General features: G+C 52.4%; 1 protein-coding gene across 4 annotated transcripts in view; it reads right to left on the bottom strand.

Annotated features, from left to right (window-relative positions):
- Positions 1-1,296: 1,296 nt before the first annotated feature.
- The window catches only part of LOC119956183 (carbohydrate sulfotransferase 3-like), a 105,825-nt gene continuing 89,805 nt past the window's right edge, over positions 1,297-17,316 (bottom strand). For all 4 annotated transcript variants that reach the window (XM_038783123.1, XM_038783125.1, XM_038783124.1 and 1 more), the window contains 2 exons: positions 5,156-5,433; positions 1,297-3,454 (listed from right to left, as the gene is read on the bottom strand). In XM_038783123.1, the coding sequence (XP_038639051.1) occupies positions 2,224-3,454; positions 5,156-5,241 (1,317 nt within the window). In that variant the 5' untranslated portion in view covers positions 5,242-5,433 and the 3' untranslated portion in view covers positions 1,297-2,223. The remainder of the gene's footprint in view (positions 3,455-5,155; positions 5,434-17,316) is intronic.

Genomic DNA, 17,316 nt, shown 5'->3' with positions numbered 1-17,316 from the left:
GGTATCTGCTGTTCTTGTCCTTCTAGACGGTAGTGGTCGTGGGTCTGGAAGGTGCTGCCTAAGGAGCTTTGGTGAGTTCCCACAGTGCATCTTGTAGATGGTACACACGGCTGCCACTGTGCGTCGGTGGTGGAGGAGGGTTTGAATGTTAATGGAGGGAGAAGCAATCAAGCGGGGCTGCTTTGTCCTGGATGGTGTCGAGTGTTGAGTGTTGTTGGAGCTGCACTCATCCAGGCAAGTGGAGAGTATTCCATCACTCACCTGACTTGTGCCTTGTAGATGGTGGACAGCCTTTGGGGGGTCAGGAGGTGAGTTACTCGCCGTAGGATTCCTAACCTTTGACCTGCCCTGGTAGCCACAAGGAGGGGAAAATCAGGTGGTTTAATGTCAGAATATCTCCGGATCTCATTGGTTACGGATGTAGTCATCGCTGGTTGGGCCTATTTGTTGCACATCCCTAATTGCCCCTGGAACTGAGTAGGTCATCTCAGAGGGCAGTTAAGAGTCAGCTGCATTACAGTGGGGGGACTAGACAGAGCAAGTGTAGGCCAGACAGAGCGAGGAGGGGAGATTTCCATTGCTGAAGGGACATTAGTGAACCAGGTGGCGTTTTTAAACAAGAACAGTCCTGGTCACCATTACTGAGTCCAGCATTATATTCAAGATCTATCAACACCAGCTGCTGTGGAGCTTTGAACCCATGTCCCCAGACCACATCAGTCTGGGCCTCCGGATATTGAGCCCAGCGACATTACCACCATCGCCCCCCCCCCCCCCCCCCCCCCACTCATATTTCTGTCACGCGTTAGAATTGCCAATAGGAATTTCTAGGACCAATTTTTCATACTACTGTGAATAGCTTGGTTGCTCAGCCCAAGAGAATGGGTTCACAAGACCCTCACCGGTTGGCGTGGCGATCAGTCACTCCTGCAACATTTGCAACCCATTAGGTGGGAATGTGTGGGTAGTGTTAAATTTCTGCTGCCAGAATCCAGAAGGCGAGGCCTCCGCGCACGCTGCTGTTGCTTCTTGAGGCGCAGTTGCTCATAGAATAGAATTTACAGGGCAGAAGGAGGCCATTCGGCCCATCGAGTCTGCACTGGCTCTTGGAAAGAGCACCCTACCCAAGGTCAACACCTCCTCCCTGTCCCCATAACCCAGTAACCCCACCCAACACTAAGGGCAATTTTGGACACTAAGGGCAATTTATCATGGACAATCCACCTAACCTGCACATCTTTGGACTGTGGGAGGGAACCGGAGCACCCGGAGGAAACCCACGCAGACGCGGGGAGAACGAGCAGACGCCACACTGTCACCTGAGGAATTGAACCCGGGACTCTGGCGTAGTGAGGCCGCAGTGCTAACCCACTGTGCCACCATGCCACCCTTACCTTTCATATTCGCCAAGCGCGCACCTTGAGGTGGGGCATTGCCTCAATATATTCTCACATATTGAAGTGAAACATTTTCTCAGTGTGGTAAACAACCAATTCATTCTTGGACCAGCCTTTGCTCTTCTACAGCGATTACAACGTCACCTAGACTTACCTAAATGGCTAAGGAGGCCCCAGTGTGGAGTTCAGGCACGAATGAGAATATCCTGACCTGGAACCTTCCAGAAGGAAATCAAATCCCATATTCCCACTGACAAAACAAAACATTTGGCACTGATTGGCTAAAATGTACCCCAAAACCCACAATCATCACCTCCTTCAAATTTGGCCCCAAATATCGACAGTCAAAAATAAAATCTCCCAAGTCCCAAAGCCAACTCGATTATTGGGTAGCTCAGTGAAATTCTAATAAAACATTTCTATAACTTAAGATCAAAATGAGTCCAAGCTCTCTCCTATAATTTGATATTTTAGTCTAAAGCCTAAATTCAATACAAATAAAATTAAGTTCCTCTGTAACTTTGGTTCCCAAAGCAGCCCCAATACCGTGCTAAACCTTTATAAAATCAAGTCATAAAAATAATCTTTTTCCTTAATAAATAAATCTCTTTTTGTGTGTGTGTGTGTGTGTTTAATATATCTGTGTTCCTATTATCAGGCCTCTGCTGGGCCTTCTATGGCCGTCCACGAGATGCCAGATTTGTGCTGCACCTCCGCAATAGGTCAAACAAGAATTCACAACAAACGGAACTTCGAATCCCAAGGCTGGGACAGCGAAGAAAAGGCGTCGGACTTTCAGCTATTCCCGGATAGTTATATCCTTCAGTTAGGCGATTCCAAGGCTCCCCCTATCCTCCAGCAGGCTGGCCGATCTGTTGGCCAGAGTTTCCGCGTCTTTGGCCAGCTTGTAGCCAAACAGTTTCATCGTCGGCCCGCACACGGTTTGGACGACCTGAGCGATTTTGAACGGAAGGGCGAGCCTCCACTTCTCGAACTGCTCTGTCGAGTTCTTGCGCGTGGAGTAAAGATTGTCGCTGCCCTGTGAGGTCTGGGTGTTGGTATAGATCCACTTTTTGACCTCCGGCGTGATGGGAATGCCGGCGAAGCGGTACATCTCGTACGCCTTCTTCATGGGCTCCAGGGCCACGTCCTCGTAGCGCATCAGCATGAAGCGGTCCTTGAGCCAAGCAGGTTGGCTTAGGCCGAGCTGTGCGGAGGTGCGGAGGTTTTCACAGTTCCCTCGGAGCTTCCCGACCTCCTCGTCATCTGGCACTACCCCTTGGCTGGCCCACTTCTTCCAGGCTTCATATTTGCTGGGGAAGGCCACCATCCGGGAGGCCAGCACAGCCCTGGGGTCACGGACCAGCTGGATGACCTTCAGGTTGATCCGGACATCTTCCATCAACGGGCGAAGAAAATCCAACTGCCGTAGGCGCACGGTTTTCATCGCCACATGCTGCTTCTGGAGGCAGGCGTGCATGGCCAGCGTCATGTTGAGCAGCCCACACCGGTGCAGTCGACAAGGGAACCGTTCGTGCCATGGGTACTTGGTCCTGGGGGGGGGAGTGCAAACCGGCTTCTCGCACAGCGACTTGCTGGAGCCCCGGCGGAACAGGAAAGCAGTGACGTGCTGGACAGGCAAGGGTAGCAGGAAGTTCTCCAGCGCGTACATGTCGCACAGCATCAGCCGCTGCACCACGTCGCGGTAGACGATGGAGGTGGCCACCGCGTTGGCACCCTTTGGCTCAAAGGTGACCGTCCGCTCCACGTGCCACAAAGGTTCAAACAGGTAGAATATGTTGCTGTTCTGATTGAAGAACTCGCCCACAAAGGAAGAGCCTGTTCTCGTCGTTGCCATCAATATCAAGTGCTTCCGGCCGGTCTGTTCCTTTGAATCTTCCCGCTTTGGCCCAGCCTGCGACAACACGCAGTTCAACAAGGAGGCGCTTGTGCCGGTCAGAAGGGAGTCATTCTCGGTTAAGGCTCGGGCGGAAATGCTGTTGTTTAACCCTGCGAATTCCCCTTGTGGGAACTTCAATATTAACTTGTCAGACACCCTAAACAGGGAGATAGAAAAGCTCAGGATTAATGGAATAGAATCATTAAATAACAATCAATACAATCACCTGCAGGCGCAAGGTCAATATTATAAACAGCGGGCAGGGTTCTCCGTCCCCCCGGCCCTGTTTTCCGGTGTGGCGTGCCCCCCCCCCCCTCCGTCGCCGGCAGCAGGATCCTGCATTCCCACAGCCGGCCAATGGGGTTTCCCCATTGTGGGTACCCCTAAGCCGCCGGGAAACCCATGAGCGTGGGTGCGCTGCCGACGAAGTGGAGGATCCCGCCAAGGGGGAATCCCGCAGAGAATCAGTGAACTAATCATTATCAGGAATAGAACTCAACTGGTATTACAGATCAACAGAATCAATTGATGGATCCAAGAAAATGAAATGAAAATGAAAATCGCTTATTGTCACGAGTAGGCTTCAATGAAGTTACTGTGAAAAGCCCCTAGTCGCCACATTCCGGCGCCTGTCCGGGGAGGCTGGTACGGGAATCGAACCGTGCTGCTGGCCTGCTTGGTCTGCTTTAAAAGCCAGCGATTTAGCCTTGTGAGCTAAACCAGCCCCTAAGCCCCTAAGAGGATATGTATGGTGGCGTGCTGGCCATTCGTTGGCAGATACACGGGGAAAGAGTCAGGGTTGTGAATCTCTGCTCGGTACAACACCAAAGAAGGTCAATCAAGGAGGGCGGCACGGTAGCCGAGTGGTTAGCACCATTGCTTCACAGCTCCAGGGTCCCAGGTTCGATTCCCGGCTTGGGTCACTGTCTGTGCGGAGTCTGCACGGCCTCCCCGTGCCTGCGTGGGTTTCTTCCGGGTGCTCCGGTTTCCTCCCACAGCCCAAAGATGTGCGGGTTAGGTGGGTTGGCCGTGATAAATTGCTACTCATGTCCAACAAGGTTGGGTGGGGTTACTGGGTTACGGGGATAGGGTAGAGGCGTGGGTTTGAGTTGGGTGCTCTTTCCCAGGGCCGGTGCAGACTCGATGGGCCGAAAGGCCTCCTTCCGCACTGTAAATTCTATGATCTATGAATTGCATCAAGGACAAAGAAGTCACCTTAACAATGGGCAATAAATGCTGGCCTTGTCAATGAGACTCACACAGAACTAATTGCAAGGAAACGCATTCTGAAGAGGGTGAGATAGAGAGCACCAATTTTATTCTATTCACTCAGGGATGCGGGCGTTGCTGGCTGGGCCAGCATTTATTGCCCATACCTTATCACCCTTGAACTGAGTGGGCTTGCTGAGCCATATCGGAGGGCATTTTTAACACTCAACACAGTGCTGTGGGTTTGGAGGTTCATGTAGGCCAGACCGGGTGAGGGTGACAGATTTCCTTCCCTGAATCATTGAACACCTACAGAACATTTACAGTGCAGAAGGAGGCCATTTGGCCCATCGAGCCCGCACCAACCCTCCAAAAGAGCATCCCACCTAGGCCCAATCCTCGCCCCCATCCCCATAACCCCACCCAGCCTTTGGACCTGCACATCTTTGGACGTCTCCTGTCTAAAGATTAGGTGGGGGTTAAGAGGTTATGGGGGTTGGGGGGGGGGGGGGGGGGGGAGTGGTCCCAGGTGGGCTGCTCTTTCGTAAGGTCGGTGCAGGCCCGATGGGCCGAATGGCCTTTGTCTGCCCTGTAACGGGCCTATCATTTCAGGAGATTTGGAATATAAAGCGACAGGGAAAACCTTTACCTTGAAATGATGTTGTTTTCTTTCTCAATGATCACCAGAGCAGCAACAAAAAACAGAATAATTGCATATTTGCTTCTCATTCTCATTGCTACTGGCTGGGTGTCTGCAGTTCCTGGTGCTGTTGCTGCGCTGGGGGAGGCCCAGTGTGCTGATGTGAAATCCTCAGTGGCACGTCAGCGATCCTGCGTTGCCAGCCTCAATACCAGGGCAATGCCAGTCGACCGGCGAAGACATCTGTTGCGTCAGCTTCTGCCTCTTCCCAGCGACAGCGGACTGTGCTGCGGAGATAACAAGAGAGAGAAAGGGGGGGGGGGGTGTTTCAATGTTTCATCCTTGTTGCCAGACGCCCACCAAACCGGCCCCTCCCCCCGCAGTGCTTACACCCGGCTGCCAGACCTGGCGGAACGCAATCCTGGCGCTTTCACCGCTTGACGGCTTGTCCCTGACTGCCCCCTCCACCCACGCAGCCGCCAGCGGCCGCCTGACTCAGCCACCCTCGATTGGAAAGATTCCATTGGAAAGCCAAAGTCTTCACCTCCAGGAAACATAGAACATAGAACAGTACAGCACAGAACAGGCCCTTCGGCCCTCAATGTTGTGCCGAGCCATGATCACCCTACTCAAACCCACGTATCCACCCTATACCCGTAACCCAATGCTGTGAAGCATTTATGCTAACCACCATGCTACCCTGCTGCCCTGCACAATCTCAGCAATTTTTGCAGAGAGAGGAGGGAGCTATTGTTTCGAGTCCGGATGACTCAGGTCGGGGCTGGTTTAGCACAGTGGGCTAAACAGCCGACTTGTAATGTGGAACAAGACCAGCAGCGCGGGTTCAAATCCCGTACCCGCCTCCCCGAACAGGCGCCGGAATGTGGCGACTAGGAGCTTTTCACAGTGACTTAATTGAAGCCTACTCGTGACAATAAGCGATTATTATTATATTTTTATCAACGTCAAAGCTCTTTATCAACCAGATTCCACCCGTTAGCTCCCTTCTGTCTCTCTCACGGACGCTGTCAGACCCACTGGGATTCTCCAGCATTTTGTGTTTTCTTATTGGATTGGATTTGTTTATTGTCACGTGTACCGAGGGACAGTGAAAAGTATTTTTCTGCGAGCAGCTCAACAGATCATTAAGTACATGGGAAGAAAAGGGAATAAAAGAAAATACATAATAGGGCAACACAACAGCTCCAGGGTCCCAGGTTCGGTTCCCGGCTGGGTCACTGTCTGTGCGGAGTCTGCACGTCCTCCCCGTGTGTGCGTGGGTTTCCTCCGGGTGCTCCGGTTTCCTCCCACAGTCCAAAGATGTGCAGGTTAGGTGGATTGGGCATGCTAAATTGCCCGTAGTGTCCTAAAAAGTAAGGTTAAGGGGGGGGTTGTTGGGTTACGGGTATAGGGTGGATACGTGGGTTTGAGTGGGGTGATCATTGCTCGGCACAACATCGAGGGCCGAAGGGCCTGTTCTGTGCTGTACTGTTCTATGTTCTATATACAGTGTAACTACATAAGCACCGGCATCAGATGATAAAAGAGAGAGGTTAGTAATAATGTTTGTTTTAGAATTAATTTTTAAAAGATTAGAACGAGTATAAGTTAAGTAAAAAGTGGATCTGTTGGAGAGAGCTCGCAGAAAGTCGCCTCGCTCCGGCTCCATCTTGGCTATCTGATTCCAGCCTCCGCAGTACCCCACTTATTCCTCCACCTCCAAATTGGTTGACCCTTGACCGTGAATGAAAAATCCGTCTTCCCCAGTTCCCTCATGAGCTGCAAGGTCGAAGGAACTGAAAGGAGACACACAATTCAATTTGGGGGAAAAAACACATCTTTCCACCCCCCCCACCCCCCTCCCCCACCCGGCTTCCAGCTCTCAGCACTGTCCCGGAGCGTAATCTTCAATCGTTGCAGTCTACAGGCCCATGCCAGAGGCTTGGCAAGCTCTGATCCAGTCACGATTTGCAAACTCCCGCTCTCACACTTGCGTATTTAATTATAAAATCACAACTGCAGAATGTGAGGGGGGGGGGGGGGGGGGGGGGGGGGGGGGCGGGGGGAATCTATCTGGACCAGCGCGGTAGCATAGTGGTTAGCACAATTGCTTCATAGCTCCAGGGTCCCAGGTTCGATTCCCGGCTTGGGTCACTGTCTGTGCGGAGTCTGCACGTCCTCCCCGTGTGTGCGTGGGTTTCCTCCGGGTGCTCCGGTTTCCTCCCACAGTCCAAAGATGTGCGGGTTAGGTGGATTGGCCATGCTAAATTGCCCCTGGTGTCCAAAATTGCCCTTAGTGTTGGGTGGGGTTACTGGGTTATGGGGATAAGGTGGAGATATGGGCCTGGGTAGGGTGCTCTTTCTAAGAGCCGGGCAGACTCGATGGGCCGAATGGCCTCCTGCTGTACTGCAAATTCTATGATATTCTATTCTATGACCAGCGGCAACTCTGATCAACTGGTGGAACTTCCCAAGGAGGTTTACGACCATCTTTTGAACGCAACCACTTACCGAATTGCAATCACGCCACCCCCCCCACCCCCCCGCCTCCCCCCCAGCCCCCCCCCTCACCGACCCCAAGGCACATCGATGTCATGGACCCGACATTACCACGCCCAGGCGAAGCAAAGCAAATGCTTAATAAAACGCCCTTCCGACAGGGCTCCCTCCCTCCCTGAGCAGCCTGTGGGTCACACCTCAGGAAAACCTCCACAGAGTGGGGGGGGGGGGGGGGGGGGGGGAGACTGAGCCTCCTTGCACTGGGACTTTCCCCACGGACCTTGCGACCCACACTTCTGATGAATAATAAAACACCGCGACTTTTTTAAAACTACTGTCCCAAATTATTCCCAATGCAACGAGAGGAAACGTTTATTTTTCTTATTCATGGAATGCGGCCGTCGCTGACTGGGCCAGCATTTATTGCCCTCCCCTATTCGCCCTTCTGTGGCGCGAGCATTTAAGAGTAGACCCGCATCACTGTGGCCTGGAGTCGCATATAGGCCAGACCGGGTAAGGACGGCAGATTTCCCTCTCTGTAGCTTCGTTCTTCTTAGTGAACCAGATGGGTTTTTTACCACAATCGACAATGAGTTTCATGATCGTCATTAGATTTCTAATTCCAGATTTTAATTGAATTCAAATTTCACCATCTGCAGTGCTGGGATTTGAACCCCTCTCCCCAGAGCATTGCCCTGGCTCTCTGGGTTACGGGTCCAGCGACAATACTACTACACCATCACCTTCCTTGCACTGCACCTTTGATGTTACAAAACCTCCAAATGTGCATTGAGTATAAAAATCAGGGCCGGCCCAAGGTACCGGCAACTCGGGCAGTCGCCCGGGGCGCCATGTGCTCGGGGGCGCCAGAGACTCAGGTCCCGCGCATGCGCAGTTGGGCCGGCGCCAACCAGCGCATGCGCGGTGGCCGCACCCCCAGGGCGGCCCCCCCCCGCCTCGGGTCTGTCCCCCCGCCCCCCCCTCGGGTCCGCCCCGCCCCCCCCCCCCCCCAAGGGCGCCAAAGTTCAGCTTGCCCGGGGCGCCAGCAACCCTAGGGCCGGCGCTGATAAAATTGGCAAGTCATGCTGCAGCTAATAATAATAATCGCTTATTGTCACGAGTAGGCTTCAATGTGAAGTTACTGTGAAAAGCCCCTAGTCGCCACATTCCGGCGCCTGTTTGGGGAGGCCGGTACGGGAATTGAACCCGCGCTGCTGGCCTTGTTCTTCATTACAAGCCAGCTGTTTAGCCCACTGTGCTAAACCAGCCCCTGTTAGAACCTTAGTTAAGCCACACTTGGAGTATAGTGTTCATTTCTGTTCGCCACACTAGCAGAAGGATGGGGAGGCTTTGGAGAGGGTGCAGAAGAGATTTGCCAGGATGCTGCCTGGTTTGGAGGGCATTAGTTCTGAGGAAAGTTGGATAAACTCAGTTTGTTCTCACTGGAACGATGGAGGTTGAAGGGCAAACTGATAGAAGTCGACAAACTTATGCCTGGCATGGACACAGTGGAGAGTCAGAACATTTTTCCCATCGTGGAAGAGTCAATTACTAGGGGACATATATTTAAGGCGCGATGGGCAAAGTTCAGAGGAGATGTGCCAGGTTTTCCACACAAGAGGGTAGTGGGTGCCTGGAACCCGCTACTGGAGGAGGTGGTGGAAGCAGGGACGATAGTGACGTTTAAGGAACGTCTTAATAAATACATGAACAGTGGTTAGCACTGCTGCCTCACAGCGCCAGGGACCTGGGTTCAATTCCCGCCTTGGGTCAGTGCCTGAGCGGTGTCTGCACATTCTACCCGTGTCTTCGTGGGTTTCCTCCGGGTGCTCCAGTATCCTCCCACAGTCCAAATATGTGCAGGTTAGTTGGATTGGTCATGCTAAATTGCCCCTTAGTATTCAAAAGATTAGGTGGGGTGACTGGGAAGGGTGGTTTGTGGGCCTGGTGGGGAGGGTCAGTGAAGGCCTGATAGGCCGAATAATCTCCTTCTGCACTGTAGTGATTCTATGAATAAGCGGGAATAGAGGGATACAGACCCCGGAAGGGTAGAAGGTTTTAGGTTAGACGGGCAGCGTGGTCGGCACAGGCTTGGAGGGCCGAAGGGCCTGTTCCTGTGCTGTACTTTTCTTTGTTCGTTGACTGCTGATAAATGCTGGAGCTCTTTGCTCACATGCCTGACATACTCGAAGGAATGTAACTCAAAGTTTGGAAAAACAATTCGACGTACTGAATTAAAACCCTTCACCCTGCTTTTCAGCAGTCTCCGTAACCTCGTGCCATCCTACCCGACTCATGCACCTCTTCGCTCATCCTCCACACCTCCCTTCCTGACCTGCTCTCCACTGGTAACACGCTCCTGTGCCTGACTGAAGGTGGCTTCATAAATCTAACTGACCCTTTGGACAGCAATGTTGAAAAATGAAATGAAATGAAAATCGCTTATGGTCACAAGTAGGCTTCAAATGAAGTTACTGTGAAAAGCCCCTAGTCGCCACATTCCGGGCCTGTTCGGGGAGGCTGTTACGGGAATTGAACCGTGCTGCTGACCTGCCTTGGTCTGCTTTCAAAGCCAGCGATTGGCGACTGAGGTAGCTTGCCGTGGAATTTAGTACCGCTGGCTGGCGTGCCAGTTTTTCAATGACATCCCACCCCCCCAGTAAGAAGTCTAACAACACCAGGTTAACGTCCAATAGGTTTGATTTGAATCACTAGCTTTCGGAGCACTGCTCCTTCCTCAGGTGAATGGAGAGGTGGATTCCAGAAACACTTATGTAGGCAAAGTCAAAGATGCAAGACGATACTTTGAATGCGATTCTTTGCAGGCAATTAAGTCGTTACAGGTCCAGATGGAGCAGGTTAAAGAGGTGTGAATTGTCTCAAGCCAGGATAGTTGGTAGGTCTCTGCCCCTGATTTCCTGACCCCCACCCCCCTCACAATTCTGGTCTCATTCTTATATATCCATTTATACCAGGGGTGGGCAAACTACGGCCCGCGGGCCGCATGCGGCCCGCCAAAGGTCTTTATGCGGCCCACCAAGATCAAGTCATTAAAAAAAATTTTTTTTTTTTAAAGTTAATGGGGGTAGCTGTTGGGTTACTGGCATAGGGTGGATACGTTGACTTGAGTCGGGTGATCATTGCTCGGCACAACATGTGTTTCATGTGAAATTTCTACTTTAAAATATTAATTAATAAAAATTAATTGCTTTTTTTTCTTTAAACTGAGTTACTTTGTTTTTCAAATAAATGTGTTTCATGTAAAGTTTCTACTTTAAAATATTAATTAATAAAAATTTATTGCTTTTTTTTTCTTTAAAAACCTTTTATTTTGGCTATTTTAAATATTAATTATTTTACTTAATATACTATGCGGCCCTTTAAAATTGTGAATTTCTGAATGTGGCCCTTGCACGGAAAAGTTTGCCCACCCCTGATTTATACAAATGTGGTCCAAGAGGTTTAACGTAACGGGCGAGATTCTCCGGTCGCCGACGTTGCCGAAGGCCCATCCCTCCGATGCTCCACCCCCGACCGGCCGGGTTCCCAACCGCGTGGGTCACGTGCGGCCTCATCCGTCGGGAACTTGGCGTGGTGGCTGGGGGCTCAGTCCAGCGCCTCCAGAGTCGGGGGAGGGTCGATCTGCGGGGCAGGGGGCACTTTGTCAGGGGCTGGGGGCACTATTGGGGGGGGGGGGGGGGGGGGTCTGGAGCTCGCCCAGGCCGGGTCCACGCGCAGCCAGCGCCATGGCTGGTTTAGCTCACTGGGCTAAATCGCTGGCTTTGAAAGCAGACCAAGGCAGGCCGGCAGCACGGTTCGATTCCCGTACCGGCCTCCCCGGACAGGCGCCGGAATGTGGCGACTAGGGGCTTTTCACAGTAACTTAATTGAAGCCGACTCGTGACAATAAGCGATTTTCATTCATTTCAGGTTGCCCCCTGGCCACGGCCATGGAGCCGGCAATTCTCTGGGCCGTATCGGCAGCCACAGCCGGGTGCTCTACGTTACTCGACTGCCAGCCCCCAGCCAAACGGAGGATCGGTTGCCGTTTTGCATCGAATTCACGGGCGTAAAATGCCACCGTACCCACGCCGGTGTAAGGACATAGCCTCAAAGTCAGAGAATCCAGCCCAACACCTCTGCTTTCCATGCCTAATCCTTGAGATATGACAGTGCGACGTTTGCCGTTGCCTGTGAACTATTTTGATTGATTTCCAAATCTGTACCAGGCTCTGATCTCCATGTACCTCGTGCAAACCCGTCTTGGGCCTGGCGATCATTCTTTGCTCACCCACTCCGTGAAGGGGCCTGGGACGGTGCGGGTACGTCCTATCTCGCCCGTCGGCTGCTTGCCCACACTTCGAGCGGGCGCGCGGCAAAGATGGCGAGCCCACCATGATACTTGGCTCAAATCTCGGGAGACTGGCGCGGGTCAATCGACAGCCAGCGAGGGAGACGGAGCGGCACGACCCATCGTTGTTGGAGGGCACTGACCCTCTGCCCCCGCACCCCGTCTGCCAGGTGGGCCCAGGTTGGGGGGGGGGGGGGGGGGGGGGGGGTGAAGGACTGAGGCTGCAAACCTTCCTCTGGCCAAAATTCGCCTCGACAGTCGGGACAAGACAGAACCAGCAGGCTGATAGCGGAACATGACAGCTCCTGTTTAGTTTCATGTAGGTCTGTGCCTAGGAGCCCTTGGGGGCAGAAGAGTCAAGTTAATGAGTAACAAGCTACAGTACAAAGGTATGCGCATGGGAGCCTTCTGCTGGCATTCCAGTCATTATTCTTTGTTTGGGGGTTTGCACGCTAGTGATGGCATTATCCCACAATGAGCTGCCTCCCCTGAACGCAACCCACCCCACCCACTGCCCCTTCCTTCCCTTTGCCAGTTAAATTGACTCCCCTCCCCGTCACCCCCTCCCCGCCCCCCCCCCCCTTCCCCCCCCCCCTCCTGATCTTGCCGGAGTTCAATTCCACGAGTCAAATGGAAAAGAGAAAACAAGAAAAAAAAAAGTTGGGAAACCTGAAATGAAGGAAAAAAGGAAATGTGCATCTGCTTGTTGGGGTCAGAATCTGCTCCCACATTAGACATGGAGTGGCACATCCCAAGTAAAATGTACTGTAGCATTCCTACAGTGCAAACGGAGGCCATTTGGCCCATCAAGTTTAAAAGAGCATCCGACCTAGGCCCACTCCCTCATCTTATGCATGGTAGTACAGTGGTTAGCACTGTTGCTTCACCGTGCTAGTGTCCCGGATTCGATTCCCGGCTTGGGTCACTGCCCGTGCGGAGTCTGCACGTCCTCCACGTGCCTGCGTGGGTTTCCTCCGGATGCTCCGGTTTCCTCCCACAGGTCCCAAAAGACGTGCTGGTAATAACAATAATAATAACCTTTATTGTCACAAGTCGGCTTACATTAACGCTGCAATGAAGTTACTGTGAAAAGCCCCCCAGTCGCCACATTCCGGCGCCTGTTCGGGTACACGGAGCGAGAATTCAGACTGTCCAAATGACTTAATTACCTAACAGCGCGTCTCTCGGGACTTGTCACCAGTCCCCGTTACCTCGTGAGACGCTTGTGGCTGGCCGGGAGAATTCCCCGAGGGAACGACGGGCATGGGAATCAGCCTCGAAGCTCTTTCCCGGCACCCTGTCCGGTCTTGGAGAATAGATTCCCATTCAACGTGGAATTCGTGCTAGGATGGTGCCGAAGCAGGCCTCACGTTGCCAGCCCAGCTTCGCCAGATCTCCTAATGCTGCCAACTGATATCTGGGAACATTTCCAAAGTCAGTAGGATTTTTAAATAAAGAGGCTATTAATTATGGTGCTTACAGCAATGCGCACAAAAAAAATTGCATTCACAAGTGACGTGGACTTTTTGAAATGAAAGACCGTAATCTTTTCCCAGGAATATTCCCTTGGGATTATAATTGCTGCAGCACTGAGGCATTCTGGCATGTGAACAGGCAGGCACTGCAGACAAACTCAACTGGAATCATACACTCTCCCTTAGGATGAATAGAAGAGTCTTTAACCCTTCCGAATGTTTCCCTAACTTTTTTTAATGTTTAGAGTACCCAATTTTATTTTTTCCAATTAAGGGGCAATTTAGCGTGGCCAATCCACCTGCACATCTTTGGGTTATGGGGGTGAAACCCACGCGGACACGGGGAGAATGTGCAAATTCCACACGGACAGTGACCCAGAGCCGGGATCGAACCTGGGACCTTGGCGTCGTTGAGGCAGCAGGGCTAACCCACTGTGCCACCGTGCCACCCAGTAACTAACTTTGTTTTGTTGCTTTTCTTTTCGTCAAGTGTCTCGTGAGGTAATGGGACACGTGAGCACAAGGGCTGGCACACTTACAAGCATCAGCACCGTGCGATGGGTTACATCGGGGGTCGGAGGTACAATGAACATTGACGCACTCTCTCTGCTGCCTTTGCGATGTGTTCCCAAGTCAGTTATCAATAATCATAGATTCATAGAATTTACAGTGCAGAAGGAGGCCATTCAGCAAATCCAGTCTGCATTGTTCCTTGGAAAGAGCATCCAACCCAAGCCCAGGCCTCCCTCCTATCCCCATAACCCCACCTAACCTAGTGGACATTAAGGGGAAATTTAGCACGGCCAATCCACCTAACCTGCGCATCTATCGGACTGTGGGAGGAAACCGGAGCACCCGGAGGAAACCCACGCGGACACGGGGAGAACGTGCAAACTCCACGCAGGCAGTCACCCGAGGCCGGAATTGAAACCGAGACCCTGGAGCTGTGAGGCAGCAGTGCTAACCACTGTGCCACCATGCTGGTCGATCGGTTCCTTAAAAGTGAGGGGCAGCCACAGGCGCAAATAGGCAGTGAGTGTATCTACTGGACAAGGTCTCACAACAGAATCTGCAGGAGAGAGCTGCACAGGAGAGTCCATGGCTGAACAGAGCAATGCAAGTGTTCGCTCTGTACAGAGCTCCTGCGCCTCTAGTTAACAGCCTACAAAGAAGAAACTTAACTCAGGAACAAAGGGGTATAAACATGGGGCGGGATTCTCCCCTAACCGGTGGGGCGGGCCGTATCAGCGACGAGGAGTGGCGTGAACCACTCTGGCGCGGGCTGTCCAGAAGGTGCGGAATCCTCCGCACCTCCAGGGGCGAGGCTTGGCGCCGCACCTACCGTGCCAAAGGGCCTCTGCCGGCCGGCCCGATTTGGCGCATGCGCGGGAGCACTAGCGTGTACTGGCGTCATCCCAGCGCATACGCAGGGGGTGTTCTTCTCCGCACCGGCCATGGCGGACCATTACAGCAGCCGGCGTGGAAGGAAAGAGTGCCCCCACGGCACAGGCCCGCCCATGGATCGGTGGGCCCCAATCGCAGGCAAGGCCACCATGGCGGCCCCTGCTGAAGCCAGATCCCCCCCCCCCCCCCACCGAGGACTCCGCAGGCCACCCACAGAGCCAGGTCCCGCCGGTACGGATCTGGTGTAACATACGCCGGCGGGACCTGCCGAAAACGGGTGGCCATCACGGGCCGGAGTATCGCCGGGGGATGGGCGCTGCCAACGGCCCCAGGATGGCGTGGCACAATTCTCGTCCCCACTGAAAAAACGGCACCGGAGAACCCCGGCAGTGGGTCGGAGAATCCTGCCCATGATTTATTGAGGTATGGTTTTGTCAATTGTGCCAATGCAGTTAAGGATGGAAGTCCATATGTGTTATATGCAGGGAAGTACTGGCAAATGAGAGGAGAAGTTTCAGATTTTGAAAGAGAAGTGGTAGGTGAAAAATCTTTTGAGGCTGAGACCCCAGAGTCAGTTATTAACTTGCAGCGGACTCCAAATTAAAAGACTACGCTGCTGTAGCTAATCTGTGATAGCACATTAAAAACATGCAAAAAACCCATGAGGCTGTCAGCATTCTGGATTAGCATCTCCCAGGAGTATCCAGTGCTGAGTAAAACAAGCATTTTGTTGCTGTTGCCCTTCACGACGACCTACACGTGCAAGGTTGGATTTTCCGCTTTCATAAAGATGAAGACAGCCCAAAGGAAATGGCTGAAATCTGATATGCACATTGTCCTCTCCTCCTTTGAACAAGATTCAACTGAGATCATTGGGACCAAGCAGGCTCCCCTTTCGCATTAAAGGTAAGCGAACATTGTGTGGGTGCGAAGGCCTGTGTCCCGAAGGCCGGGCAGTCTGCAAAAGTGGGTCCCAGGAAAAGAAAGTTTGAAAAACGTTGCATTAGAGAGATATGCATTGGAGCCATATTGACATCTCAATGTGTTCTTGGCTTCAAGCTGAATTAGTCCATAGCTTGGATGTGAAGGCAAATGAAATGTGGGTGCGTGTCCCATGCGACTTGAATGGGACATTGCTGGGAGCACAGCCAAGATTTCACAGGACGAGGCCTTGAGTTGGAGAACGGGTTCAAGATATAGAGACGGCACATATGTCCTAGATGTCCCTCTGTTCAAGACTGAATCTGCATTGTCTTATCCTGATCACTCGCAACAAAGCTCAGCATTAGTCCAGGGTTGAATCACTCAGGTCAAGTTGTGTTTCAGAAGGAAAATCCGGATTGATTTTGGGCTTTTCATCACAGAGTCTGTGGAATCCCGAGAGTGCAGAAGGAGGCAATTCAGCCTATCGAATCTGCACCGATACCCCGAAAGAGCACTCAACCCAGGTTCACTCTCCTGCTCACTCTGCCCCATCCCCGTGACCTCACCCGCCCATCTTTGGACACCAAGGGGCAATTTAGCAAGGCCAATCCACCTCACCCGCACACATTTGGGCTGCGGGAGGAAACCGGAGCACCCGGAGGAAACCCGCGCAGACACGGGGAGAGCGTGCAAACTCCACACAGACAGTCACCCAAGGCCGGAATCGAACCCGGGTCCCTGGCGCTGTGAAGCAGCAGTGCTAACCACTGTGCCACCGCGTCGCCCAACTGTCTCAAAGCCGATCAGGTATTTTTTGAAGTGTAGGCACTGCTGTAATGTAGGAAAACGCAACAGCCAATATCACACAGCAAGATCCCAGAACATTGACCATATAATCTGATTTTAACAATGTTGATTGAGGGATAAATATTGGCCAGGATATTGGAGACAACTCCCCCAATCTTCCTCGAGCTAGTGCCTCGGGATCTTTTATGTCCACTTGTTCAGGCAAACGGGTATAAAATCTCATTCGCAAGGCGACACCTCCGACAACGCAGTGCTCCCTCAGCACAGTGCAGTGTCAGCCTCGATTAATCGGAACGGTTTCTCCCACGCCTCTGGAGTGTGACTAAAGAAAGATCAGCCCTCAGGGAGGCTCAACGCCAAAGGGAAGTTGCTGTCAATTAGCAGCCGTTTATAAATGCCCCACTCTGGCCTCTTACGGGAAGCGCCAGGCAATAAAATTCAGGAAAACCATCGGGAAATGACTGCATCTCTCCCTCCTGGTCTTTCACAAGTTTGACACTTTTGTGCTTTTACAGCTGGGGTGTGAGAGGTGTGACGGAACTAAACTGTGCGGCTCCTATGGCTGCCCTAACCCTGAGTCAGAGGATGTGCTGCTTTATCGAGGCGGTGCGTGGTCACCGAACACTCAACGCATCACCAGGGCAACCGAGTTAGCCAGGACGTGCTAACGTCTGCTTTTGTTGGAAAAAACGAACCTGAATTTACACAGT

Source organism: Scyliorhinus canicula, chromosome 22 (assembly GCF_902713615.1).
Source record: "Scyliorhinus canicula chromosome 22, sScyCan1.1, whole genome shotgun sequence".
NCBI classification, from domain to species: Eukaryota; Metazoa; Chordata; class Chondrichthyes; order Carcharhiniformes; family Scyliorhinidae; genus Scyliorhinus; species Scyliorhinus canicula.
This window is presented reverse-complemented; position numbering and strand designations above follow the sequence as displayed.